Here is a 13,581-nt window from a genome sequence, read left to right as displayed (position 1 = left end):
TTCGGAATGAATGTCCCCTTCATTTGTGCTGCTGTAATGTGCTGATGAAAAATGAAGTGCCCTATTCAGGCTGATTATACATTAGTAAAGAGAAATCACTGTAGAGTGAGAGAGAGCAAGTTTAACAGTTGGGCACATTGATGGATAAAGCTGTGTTGCCTTTTTTGTACTCTTTTTTTTCTTTTCATAATAATATTGATGAGCAATATGCAATATTTATTTAGCTTGACTATTTATACATGCAGAGGTATTTTATAGAAAACAGGAATAACAGGTGTGAAAAGGTGTTTATCAAAGATGCGTAAACAGGCTTGGAGGGTGCAGTATATGTTTGTGAAAACACCTGCTGTTGCAGTGAGCAGTTGATAGTAACACCATAAGACTATATCTGTTTTTCTCTCTGTTCTTCTATTATTTCTTCTAGTGAAGAGCACCATTCTGAATTATCAGAGCCCTACCACTGGTCTGTTTCCGGTGAAGACCTGTTCCACCTGTAAGGATGCTAAAATCAGAGACTCCCTCTACTGCGCTGCCAGTGTCTGGGCACTGGCGTTGGCATACAGGTCAGATACTGATTCGTACTGTATGTGGAATTACCTTTTGGTAGAATCTGGGATAACATTGATCTACGCTGATCTTAAAATATGTTTCAATTATGTCAAGTCAAGTCACCTTTATTTATATAGCGCTTTTCACAACCTAGATTGCCTCAAAGCAGCTTTACAGTGATAATAGGAAATTAATTTTGTTTTAGAAGAAAAGCTAAAGTAAGATTAATTTCTGTTGTAAAAACTAATTAGTTATTTAATTTGGCGCCACTTAAGCAACACCATCCTCAGCTAAAACAGAAAAAGCCCAATGTGCTCCGTCCCCCATCCACACGTCAACAGCACCTGGTGGCTGGAGAACGAAACCATGAAATAGGTTTGAAATAGTTTTGAAGGAACAATACCATCATCATCCCTGTGCAAACCCCAAAAAAGGCGAATCAATGAAAATGGCGACGGCATGTACGCAAGCATTACGTGTTCAGCCTATAGGCAAGCGTGTTCGAATACATACTGTATGTGTGCATATGTGTTTTTATCGGAAGGGAGAGTCTAGTTTGCGCGGTCTCTGCCGGCACTTCAGGGCTGCGTTGTGGTCATGTCTAGGCGCAGGTCCACCATCTGATCTGGATCCGGCTGACTACAGTAAACCTTGGGATAAACAGAGACATGCCATAGTAAAGAGATGTGTTTTAGTCTAGATTTAAACTGACAGAGTGTGTCTGCTTCCCTAACAATGCTAGGAAGACTGTTCTAGAGTTTATATGCTAAACACATTCAAAATGTGAATGAGTGTGTTGAAGAGACTGGCTCTTTTCCAGTGCTCCCATTTACCACCAAGCCATACTCACCACTCATAAATCAAATTCCATAAATCCATTATTAATGTGCTGGCTGTTGATAGCCTTGTTCTAAAGCGCTATTATATAAACATATATACATGCACAAGTGTGACATATATATAGTGCATGATACATGTAGTGCTATAAATAAAAAATAGTTTATTTAAAAAGCAAAATTCTTTCAAAACATTTCAGACAAGTTCCTTGTGGTATACTTGTGTGGTGTGCATACCATCTGTGACATCTGAGAAAACAAATATGAGTTTACAGGGTACATAACACACACAGTTTCTGCCAAACTCATGTTAATCTTGTAGACCTATAGAGTAGAATTGCATCCTTCATATCTCTGAAGAGTCTTTAGTTTTATCATATTTATAAAAGACAGATACGCTGTACCAATTTTTCCCGAAAACAGCCGAACTCGTGGAGGCAGGCGGTGGGTGGAGCTAAAGAGTCATGAGTGCACACACACACACACACACAGTTGTGCTCCGGAAAAACAAACTGCATCCATTGTTCCCTTAACGCTGGGATATTTGGGAAGCTGAACAAGGTTAGGACAATCTTTCCCTCACAACCTGGTCTAAAAACAAAATGACAGCACTGCAGACGGCTTCCATAACCTGAACGAAGCTCGTTGATGGCCGTGCTCTTGCTCTCGCTCTGGTTGATGTGCGCACGTGCTTATCTGGGAGAACAACGGCTCGTACAAGGAATTCCATCCTGCCATCCTTTATGGCGTCATACAAGGCCATACTTGAAAAAAACTTTCCGAAACTTGCTCGAGTGTATTTGGCACAGAAATACTCTGTCATACGACCAAGTCGTTTTTTTTTCTTCTTTTATTTATTTTAGCCATGATAAGCATGAGAATCTAAATCTTCAGTGTAAATAAGTCAGAATGCATGAAATGGCATTAGATCCTCCCTTTAACATCCCCTGAACAAGCAATTCAAATATCTTTTAAAAAAAAATCTGTTAGTGAGCTATTTTAGTGAGCAAGACAATCTGTATTGTCATATGGGTTGTATTTTGCATAAAAAAAACATGTGAATGTTTTTTCATACTAGTTTGTTGATTCACTCTTGGTGTGAACAGGCCTTATGGCTATGATTTGGCCAGAATAAGCAGTATTGTGGTAGGACTTGGTGGAATAGGCCTCTCTGAATGAAACCGTGAAAATGAATGTTCCATTATCATAGGAAAAAATAAAATAAGCTGTTTACTTACACTAATGTCCAAAACTTTGTGGTCAGTAAGGTTTTTTATTTCTTTATTAAATAAATTATTAATACTTTTATTCAGCACGGCGGAGACATTTATAATGTTACAAAAGATTTTACATTTTTATCAACGAATCCTGATATTTTTTTTTTATTACAGACAGTTTCCACAAATATACTATCATCTGCTTTCATCATTGATAATAATAATAACATTTCTTGAGCATAAAATCAGCATAGAATGATTTCTGAAGGATCATGTGAAACTGAAGACTGGAGTAATGATGCTGAAAATTCAGCTTTGCATCACAGGAATAAAATATTTTCCTGTGACTTTAATTTTAAAATATGTTAAAATAGAAAATGGTTATTTTAAATTGAAATAACATTTCATAATATTAAAGTTTTAATGTATTTGTGATCAAATAAATGCAGCCTTGAATATAAGAGACTCCTTTTAAAGGGTGGTGTAAGTGTATACTCCATCCTCAAATTTGATACAATTGTATCAGTGGCAGCTTTAATCACTATCAGTGGCAGCTTTAATCACATTGAGGTAAGTATGTGTACCCACTGATCTGGGGCCTGTTCTTCGTACCTCGCTTAATACATCTAAGATGATTTGACAGATCCCAGATCTTTTAATCGTGATAACTGATCTCTGGCTAATTTGGTTCTTCAAACGAATTTGCGGATTGGATTAAAATATCTGGATTAAATGATCTAAGATCACTGCGCGTTCTTTTTTTCCCTGAAGAGGGCAGATGCATCGATACTCGAAACCACGATCAGCAATGCAGCGATTGGCTGGCGTCAAGACAGCAACGTAATGACATCATATAATTAAAAAGCCACCTGGCAAAAAACTTGACAAATTACACAAAAAAACCCCACGAATTTCTGAACCTTTATAAGGAAACAGCCAAATGACCAAACCAACATGAAAGTTATAATAGATAAATGATAAATGTTTTTTTTTTTTTTTAAACATGATTACCAATTATTTATATTCACGATTTTATACAGTATTTGTACACCCTTTACATTTTTATTTCAATGTTGTAATTTAATTTTTAATTTAATTTGAAGCAGATTTGTAACGTGACAGTTTCTTATGGGTCAAGATAAAATTATCCTCTCTTGCGCTGCATCAAGCCACTCCCATAATATCCGTGATCACTTAATGCATGGCTCATATTAACTGTACAACATGTGTGTAAACCAATAAAAACAAAATAATATAAAGTAATTATTCCATCACAAATAAATCGCTCAATCAAGTGGTTGTGTCTATAGTATTATACATTCTCATATACATATACAATATAACATTTTTATATTATTATTTAAAATTATTATTATTGCCCCTGGTTCAGTAATGCACTCTTGTAATAAAGTAGCAGTGGCTGGGACAGATTTTAAGTATCACCTCAAGATGCAATCTAATCCTGTTTACATGAAATAAGCCTGCTCCCGAGCAGATTTAAGCTTATGGACCTGTTACTATGACAGCAAGTCCAGGATGAGCTTCGAAGAACCAAACAATCCGAGATCATGTCAAATCGTCAACAATCAAATCCAGCTAACTGAGTTAGCGATGTACGAAGAACAGGCCCCAGGTGCACGTTGGCCCATTGATCCAGACACATTTGTTCCTGTGCTCAGATTTATGGACTACTGCTTCTTCACTGCAGTTTCCAAAGCTCAGTTAAGACAGAATTAGATTGAACTTAATGTCCAGGGATGTAGTGGATCCTGGATAGCTTGAAGGTTATAGGTTCAAACTCTGAAAGAGGCATAAACTATCACCTTTATGCCCTTGAACAAGATATTATAGCTAAGCCCCACATTCCTCTTGGGGGATTGTCCAAAGTCACTTTGAATCCAAGACACTCTGACCACCAAACACCACCCTGCTCGTTCTTTAACTGGGCTGTTGTAGAACATTTATCTTTTTGTTTTTAGCTACCCCAGTGATTTGGATTTGTGTTGTGAATCATTTTTCCTTCTTAAAAATGAACTTTTTCCCAAGAGGGTTACTTGGAGTATTTCCTTGTGTTATGTCTTCCCTTCTTTCATTTAAGGGTGTATTTATGAGTAAGACCTGTCATCATTTATTCAGCCTCATGTCATTCCAAACCTCTGACAATTTTTTTTCCCCTGTTGAACACAAAATACGATACTTTGAAGAAAGCATATTGTGACAAGGACAAAAAAAGCTTCATAAAAACGCAATAAAAGTTGTTTTTGTTCATGTGGGAACTTTTGATTTATGACCTTTTCTAGAAATTGTCTGCTTGGTTTTGAATTGTTTTCCCTATGGAATAATTAAACAGAATAATACGGAATAATACAACCTGGGACAACCAAACACTTGGTCATTGTTTTATAGGCTTATTTTCCTAATGTGGACATTCACTTTATCTCTAACAGCCATAACTGTTTAGTAACAATTATCAATTTAATTGAGAATGCCTTTTAAATTATAATTCAATTCCCAGAATGTAGTAATTGTCTGTAATATTATCCAGAAAAGCAAAGTTAGAAGAAAAGAACCTTTGAAATAAGAAAATTTTTAGACCCTTTGTTTTATATGTCCATTATTTATATTTCTACTGAATTTTATTGTTATATTTCCAAAGCCCTAGTTACACTTGGTATTAAAGAGCACCTATCATGGCATTTAAAATGTTCCAAATATTGTTTTAGAAGTCCCCAACAACAGTTTTGCATGCATGCAATGACAAAAAAGACTTTAGTTTTCTTATAATATGCATTTATTTTTACCTGTTTTGACAGCGATTCTCAAATGATTCCTTTAGTGATTCACTTTTCAAAACCCCGCCTTTACGTGACGCTAATCTGCGGTGATTGGTCCGATGACCCAGTCAGTTGTGATTGGTATAGTCTGTGCAGATATTTTCGGAAACGGAACGCCCATTAAAGTCTTATAGTGACAGTAATTTGTTAATATGTGTCAGGAGTTATGAATATGAAAACCGCGTCTGTACCATTTGATTGTAATATGAGCCTCAGCTGATCTCATTCATAAAAAAAACTCCTCTATTCTCCTCACGAAGACTCGCGACAAATCAACATCCCTCAGGGCTTTTAGTTCAAAAGTGTGCAGATGAGGAGACATATTGATAGATTCTCATATGTCTGTGTCAAATTTCTAAACAATGGAGTATTTTTTATTCAATACTTCCTCAAAATGCGCAGATATAGCCTAATCATGAGCGATTGAGTCTCTTATGTGTTGTTTTCAATTCATACTGGCAGCCGGAGGGCGCTCTGTGCACATGTAGTCCATGTACAGACAGAAGAAGAAGATACCATGTGCCATAATAGAAGTCCATAATAAAAGCTTCCTGAGATCGCGAAACATACATTTGACGACTAATAAACACTCAATCGCGACGATGTATGGTTTGTCTTCAAGCCACTTAGTCTTCAAATGCTCATCCTTGGGCAGATGAAAAAAGTTTGCTTTTGAGTCGCACTTCAGAACACCGCGTCTCGTCGCCATGATGTTTTCTAGTTTTCACTGGCGTCTTGGAGCGCAATAAGTGGGCGTATCGTATTCAAATAACTTGACAAGTTGACGTCATCTAGTCAGAGAAAAAGCTTCGGTCTTCTAACGATTCTTAAAAATGACTCAGAGTCGACTCTTACTTTTGAAAGAAAATAACTTTATATACGGTGCACTGTCATATTTCAAACTATGCAGGATGTTTTTGTTCACTTAGATCTATGTTACACACTACATGAAAGGTAAATTTCAAAATTCCATGATAGGTGCTCTTTAACTCTTTCCTCAGCCAATGTTTAAAAAAAATATTTTTAAAAAAAAAGTTGCTAGCCGCTGCTAGCATTTTTGATAATTTTCACAAAAAATTCATGGCCCCCAGAATATTTGTATGAATATATATCAAAAGAAAGAACTTCATCTATTCTTTTTTTTTATTAACACTTGAATATGGGTAAGTTTCATTTAAAAAAAAAAATCTACATTTTGAGCAAAAAGCTGAGAAAATTAACTTTTTAATTTTTTTTAATCAAAGACCATGTCTGAATCAGATTCAGAACGATGATCAAAACATAGATGGAGTAAATCGAGTTCATCAACACCCTTAATGCTTGCACAGTCCTATAGCTCGTGCTGGGTCCACATTTCATTCAGAAACATTAGGCAGTTTTGATTTATATGCTGTTTAATGGTGGTTTAATTGGTGATCACGCTATTTTACATATGCATATGATTGCATATGATATCGTTTGTTTCTGCAACTTCTTTGCATGTGCTTTGATCAGGAGATTCAGTACTCTTTCAGAAGATGAGTCATAGCGCCCCCTACCACATAACAGTGAAAACACAGAGGCCCGGAAATGTCTGTGTTTGGCAGAGAAGAGTTTTCTCACAATTAAGGGACAATTCCGTGTTTTGAGCGGGGAAAGAGTTAAGAAGCATTTTCATCAATCCCAAGTGGGCAATGCTAAAAACTGTGCCAAAACCTTTTGAGGTTGTCCACTTTTGACCACTTCCAGATATAGTCGAAAATGTATTCGACTGGAATGCTTTCGTTGAATGTGTTAAAACAGCCACAAAAGGCTGCCTACTGACCTAATGCATAAACAGTATGTGAAGCTCACTAGCCAGATGGGATTTAAACTTTATCGACTGAAGACTTAAGTTTGGTTTGAAGACAAAATCGCACCATGTACAATTAGACATGTGCCGGTAAACGGTAATACGATATACCGCAATAATGAACATGCACAATATTGTTATCGTGGGCACTTCAAAATACCGTGAATAATTATTTATTACTAATTATTCAGATTTTTAGAATGAATTTTAAGAATACTTTACCCATCAACCGTTTAAAATGAAAAACACGTCAAAGAGGAACGCGCACTGATGTAAATAGACCGTGCATGAGCTGAGCACATGGCGGAATGAGGAGACTCGCTGAAGTGCACATTCATTCTTTGACAGCAGAGGGCGCTGACGGAACAGCAGAAATGCAGCCGTTTCCCCAGTAATCACATAACCTAATACATAATACTTAATGACTTAAGGCTATTCATTTTCAAACTTGCATTTTATATTTTAATCTGGACTAAATTACATGCCCTAGATATTGTTTGAATGTTCTGACTGTTGTTCAATCACACACTTTACAAGGCTCCAGTATTTAACATTAGTTCCTTCATTAACAAACTGACAATGAAAAATACTTCTAAAGCATGTATTAATCTTAGTTAAATGTACATTTCAGCATACCTATTGTTCTTTATAATTCTTTTGCACTTTAATCTGTTTTAAATATTTGTTTACTTTACACATTTTTGTGTATTGCTTTATTGTATTTAAATGTTTGGTTCTTTTGTTATAAGAAAGTGATTTAACCTGTTATAGTATGACAACACTTTTTTTGCAACTTATTTCAATATCGTGATAATACCGTATACCGTGATAAAAGCTTCAGCAATTAATCGCAACATGAAAATTTTATACCGGCACATGCCTATGTACAATGTTCGGCATGGTCTTGCGGCTATCAGAGCAGAAATGAAAGCTGTCTTGTCTCGTTTCATGTTCATATGTACGTTTTCGATCCATTAGATTGAAAGATCTGAAAAGGCCCATACATCACTACCAGAAAGGTAGTAAAAACATTGTTAAAATAGTCCTTGTGACTCCAGTGGTTCAACCTTTTATTTTATGAAGCAACAATAATACTTTAGTGTGCAAAAAAAAAAAAGGTCAAACCACTGGAGTCACATGGACTGTTTTAACATTTTTTTTACTACCTTTCTAACATTGAAAGAGGTAATTAAATGGCTGTCTATGGAGAAGTCAGAGAGCTCTTGGATTTCATCAGAAATATCTTAAATATTTTGTGTTCTGAAGATGAACGAAGGTCTTACGGGTTTGGTATGACATGAGGGTGAGTAATTAATGACAGAATTTTCATTTTTGGGTGAACTATCCCTTTAATACCAGGTGTAAACATGGCCTAATATTCTGTAACAAGGGAATTAGTTAGATATTTTAAACCTATAGCATACCAAGCACAAACACACACACACACACACACACACACACACACACACACCTTCCTTCTTTATAAAGCAGGTCACCAGCACTCTTGGGGCCTGGGTCAAGGTTACAAGATAGAAGGGCACCCAAGAAAGAGACTTTCCGTTGAACTCCTAAGATGAAGTGTTTCTTTTCCTTCTCACTCCTCCTGGTGAGGGTTGTTCCTCTAGAGGATGAATATGAGGATAAAAATAGAGAGCAGGCGTATATCAGAGACAGAAATAGTCATCACTCTTCACCTCTGCATATTAGCATTGTCAGAGGAGTTTAATTAAGATGATTCCAATCTGACAGCAAGGCCTGAACCCATTACTTACTGTCTATTTGTCTCTGTAGGAGTGTATGTGGGTGGTGTGCACGTGTGTGCTCTACATGTGTTGAAGATTTGTCTCATTTGCATGTTTGCTTTTTTTATTACTGTGATAGTTTGAATACTTTGCCTTGCTGTAGTACATGGTGCTGACATGCTGCAGATTCTCATTATTTAACACGTTCAACATAATAAAGTGCTTGACAGGAACTCATGCCGAATTTTTATTGCGCAGGCGCATCGACGATGACATGGGCCGCACTCATGAAATGGAGCACTCTGCCATCAAGTGCATGCGGGGGATTCTGTACTGCTACATGCGGCAGTCTGATAAGGTGGGTCACAGCATCACACCATAGGACAGCGCTGCATGCATGTCACTCATCAATTCTGCCTTTTTGAAAACTCAAACAGCCTGCTGAAGATCACTTTATTCACCCCTGGTGAGCAGTTTCATACTTTTAGACAATTTTACAGTTCTGTTGATCTTGTTCTTGTAAGGTTATTGCTGTACCCTCATGCATCCTTCAGGTCAAACGTCCTTGTGAAGAGTTGACAAATGTTTGGCAAGATTGCATTTATTTAACATTTGTTCACATTGGTCGATTTGACTTGCCTTGCTATGTATTTCCATATGTATATTCTCACAGTGCTTTTAAAGGAAATGTACACACATCTCAAGTTCTATTTTTTATCCTCCGGCTTGCCACACTTTCAAGCAGCACTGGGCTTTCTTTACTGTTCTTGGGTTAGAGTAAATCTTAGAAAAAGCTTTGCACACTGTGTGAAGCTTTTTTATGGACCTCACTCACTGTTTCAGGGCTCAACAGTAAGGATTTTTTTTTTTCTGCCAGGAGTTAAGATTTTTACTTGCCATACCAATATTTTAAGTGGCTCCACCATAAAATAATTATTTTATTTAGCAATGTACCTTTATATTTGCTTGAAATAATATTTATATGTTTTATGAAATGTTTCATTCTGTTTACCCAGTGTTGTACCAGACTTCATTAATCTTCAAAACACTTTGTATTTTGTATGTATTTAAAAAATATTTTTTAATGAAACTGAGATAATCTTTTTTTAAATAAAACATTTCATGTTTAATGTCCACACATACCATTTTTTTTTTATTAAAGCACATACATAGAGCATGTCAAATGTGGTATATGGAAACTCAACCGTACTTGCTGCTTATGTGTCAAGTAGGTGCGTTTGATGTGCTGAATGTATGTATGTTGAACAATGATTATATGTGTATAAAATAATAAATGAAAACTGTTCATTATATAAAGCGATCACATCTTTTCAAAAGATTTGGATTAAACTGCTAGACCACTCATATAGGTTATGTTTTCTTAACTTTTTGAAGTGTCAATGTTTTGTTGGAATAGACTTTTAATGGAGGGACTGAAATCTCTCATTAAAAATATCTTAATTTGTGTATTGAAGATGAACGAAAGTCTTATGGGTATGGAATGACACGAGGGTCAGTAATTGATCACAGAATTTTCATTTTTGGATCCCTTTAAGTTTTCTTTAAAGGTCCCATGGCATTAAATTATAATTTTATGAGGTTTTTCAACATTAATATGAGTTCCCCTAGCCTGAATATTGTCCCCAAGTGGATAGAAATGTTGATCGGTGTAAACCTGAGTTCTGGCTGTCTTTCTCTGCCTTTGAGAAAATGACAGGCCAGACTAGCCAATCCTGAAGTCTCCTGGTTTGACGTCCAAGCAGGAACGGTTTCCTCCCTTTCCTCCGCCCAGAGAATCTAGCACGCCCATGCAAACGCTCGAGAGAATAGAGATCATTACTTGTGAACGAGTGAACGCTGGCAGTTTCTCAGTGTTTGGATGTACAAATGAAAACAGAAGTCTTTTTTCAGTTCCTTCTGATCTGTGATCAGTGATTTCTGATGTGTAGCTAATTATTTATTATTCCTGCACACGCAGCGGCTTCTCTCTCCAGACAGAATGGTGTTTTCGATCTTGTGAGTCAGTGTTTTTGTACGTCCTCGTCGCGTCTATCGGTTCTAAAATGTGCATACAGTCGGGAGTTTCTGCTCAACATCGGCAGAGTCAGATCTTTAGAGATAAACTTCACACACGCCGAAGCTCGGGCTGCACTGACTCGGCCTTCAACATCCCCGACCCCCAGTACTGCATCTGGCCCACAGCGGAGGCACCAAACGCGGCGTGAGATTAAGCAGAAGGGGGGTAAGCGTGAGCATATCCGGGCTAGCCAGCCTAGCCCCACAATAAACTGGATTGCATTCGATTACTGCTGTTGTGTCTTTGTTTGCGCTGTGTACTCAACGCGCGTCACTGACGCTTTTATTTTATTTTAAAAATAATGCTATTATCAACACTTACTTTTAACTCGTTCATCTCGACAGCTGTAATGGTACTTTGCAGGTGTTACAAAGTTGGTAATAATGATGAAGACGGACTCGGCGTGACTGGGACTCGTGTTTATTCAGAACTCTCAAATACAAACACAATGAACTCGCGCTGACTGACAGCGCTCTCACAACTCGGTAGTTACTATAAATAACTTTGTTAGCAATCGCTCCGTCTCCGTGATGTCCGGTTCGCGGACGAATCATTCTTTTGAATCGGTTCTTTTTAGTGAACCGAACCAGTTCACCAAATCGGACTGAATCGTTCTAAAGGGTTCGCGTCTCCAGTCAGCGCTGATCCATAATTTACTAAAGTTACTAACTTTCTGACATGAGTGATAGTCCCTCCGACTAGAAATAGACTAATAACCTGAAGTATATGCTGTAACTACAACAGTTCAGACATGCTGAGAACTGATGTGAAGTGAACTCAGGTCCAGCCGTCTCTCTGGCAGCAGCTCGTGCCTGCTCCTGCCTCGTAGACCTCGTTAAACCACGCCCCCTCCGCTCATTTAAAATGCAAAGATGTCAGCCAATCACAACAGTGGGCGTTTTTACTGAAGTCTCACAGCAGACACGCCTCTTGAAGCAGGGCATTCAGCCACATGGCAAACAGCAGTATAGAAAAAATGCCTTTTATTTCTAAATTATGACATTTTATGATGTAAAAGTCATACTAACAATATAAGTACACCTCAGGAAACATTATAAAATAATAGAAAAATGCCATGCCATGGGACCTTTAAAAGCTGAAAATCAAACCTTGATTTTTTTTTTTTGCTAATTCCACCACCTGTCTTTCCCTGAACTCTCACACCGGAACGTGGCAGCAATGTCTGTGACACACCTCGATAAAGAGTTGGTTTTGACTACAGATGTGTGGACTCACTCCACAAAGTGGATGGCGTTTGGGCATTATTTAAATGGTTGTCTCTGGGTTGCATTTGAGTGGCTGCCAGTTGGGCTTTTCTGTGGTTTTAACAGTTGGATGTTGCTGCAATCAGGGTTTTGACAACGTTCCCATGGCGAGCTGCCTGGAGTGGCTGTGGCCATTTGCTGAGTTGTTGGGCTTCCTGTTTTGGTCCAGCTGGTAATGTTTTTACCACCAGCTGAAAGCAAATGTTAAGTAATGCACTGGAACATTTCTAACCTTTCGTACTGGAGCACAGCCCCCCCCCCCCCCCCATCAAAAAGTGTGGCCAAATTTTGATACAATTTTATAATACTGTTTTGTATATATGGATATAAATTGTCTTTATAAATTACAGTTCAGATCTCCTTCACAAGCAAAGCAGCATGGCACATTAAAGAACTAGTTAAGATACATGGGGTCCTGCCATCCATGTGGATGTTACTTTGACACACACCACCTAACTAAGCATTGTTGTAGACCATGTACATCCTTTCATGGAAACGGTATTCATAATGGTACGCCTGATTGGTGTATACTTTAGGTACATTAACCTTACCTTTTAATCTACACCTCATTGCAGTTTGAGTTAAATTATTGGTGATGTGTCGATGTGCTGTTGGTTGAGAGGCTGTTTTTAACAGTAAGATTAGTCTCATTTCCCATGCAAAAAGAGCTCATGTTAATGCCGTTTTTACAGTTGGCTTTTGCTCTAAAGCAACTGTTCTCTCCTGGCGTAGACCTGAGCAATTACGCCTCTCTTGTGCCTTTGAAATTGTTCCATTTCATTTATTCCTGACCCCCAAGACCTGATTTGCAAGAAAGCTTTTCTGTGTCTTAATTATAATGCCTCGTTTATGCAGTTAATTACACAGTGCAGTGCTCATTAACATCTGTCTATAGCATTCACAAAGTACATTGGGTTTTTTAATAAACTCAACAATGCGCTGCAACCGTTCATATAATCAGTTCCCCAGGTATATTCAACAGACGTGTTTACTGTGGCATGCAGCTGATATCACACTGAGAAAAATAAGTCACAAACAGATGAAAAGCGGCAAAAAAGCATGAATGCTGGAATTATAGTTAAGATTTGCATGTTTCCTCCTTTCCAGCATTAAACTGCTCTAGACATCTCTCGCAAAGCAAGCAGCCTGTGCTTCCAGTTTTGATGAGTTTAATAAAGGTCAATCCAAAGTCACACATAATAAATCACTTTGATAGTCTCTGTTTTGCCA

General features: G+C 37.6%; 1 protein-coding gene across 4 annotated transcripts in view; it reads left to right on the top strand.

The window, feature by feature from the left end:
• phkb (phosphorylase kinase, beta) overlaps window positions 1-13,581 on the top strand; it is a 93,614-nt gene that overhangs the window by 9,506 nt on the left and 70,527 nt on the right. For all 4 annotated transcript variants that reach the window (XM_079846003.1, XM_079846004.1, XM_079846005.1 and 1 more), the window contains 2 exons: window positions 425-563; window positions 9,268-9,367. In XM_079846003.1, coding sequence (XP_079702129.1) covers window positions 425-563; window positions 9,268-9,367 — 239 coding nt within the window. The remainder of the gene's footprint in view (window positions 1-424; window positions 564-9,267; window positions 9,368-13,581) is intronic.

The sequence above is a fragment of the Gobio gobio genome, assembly GCF_949357685.1.
Source record: "Gobio gobio genome assembly, chromosome: 2".
Taxonomy (NCBI): domain Eukaryota; kingdom Metazoa; phylum Chordata; class Actinopteri; order Cypriniformes; family Gobionidae; genus Gobio; species Gobio gobio.
Note: the sequence above shows the minus strand (reverse complement) of the source record. Positions and strands in the feature narration are given on the sequence as shown.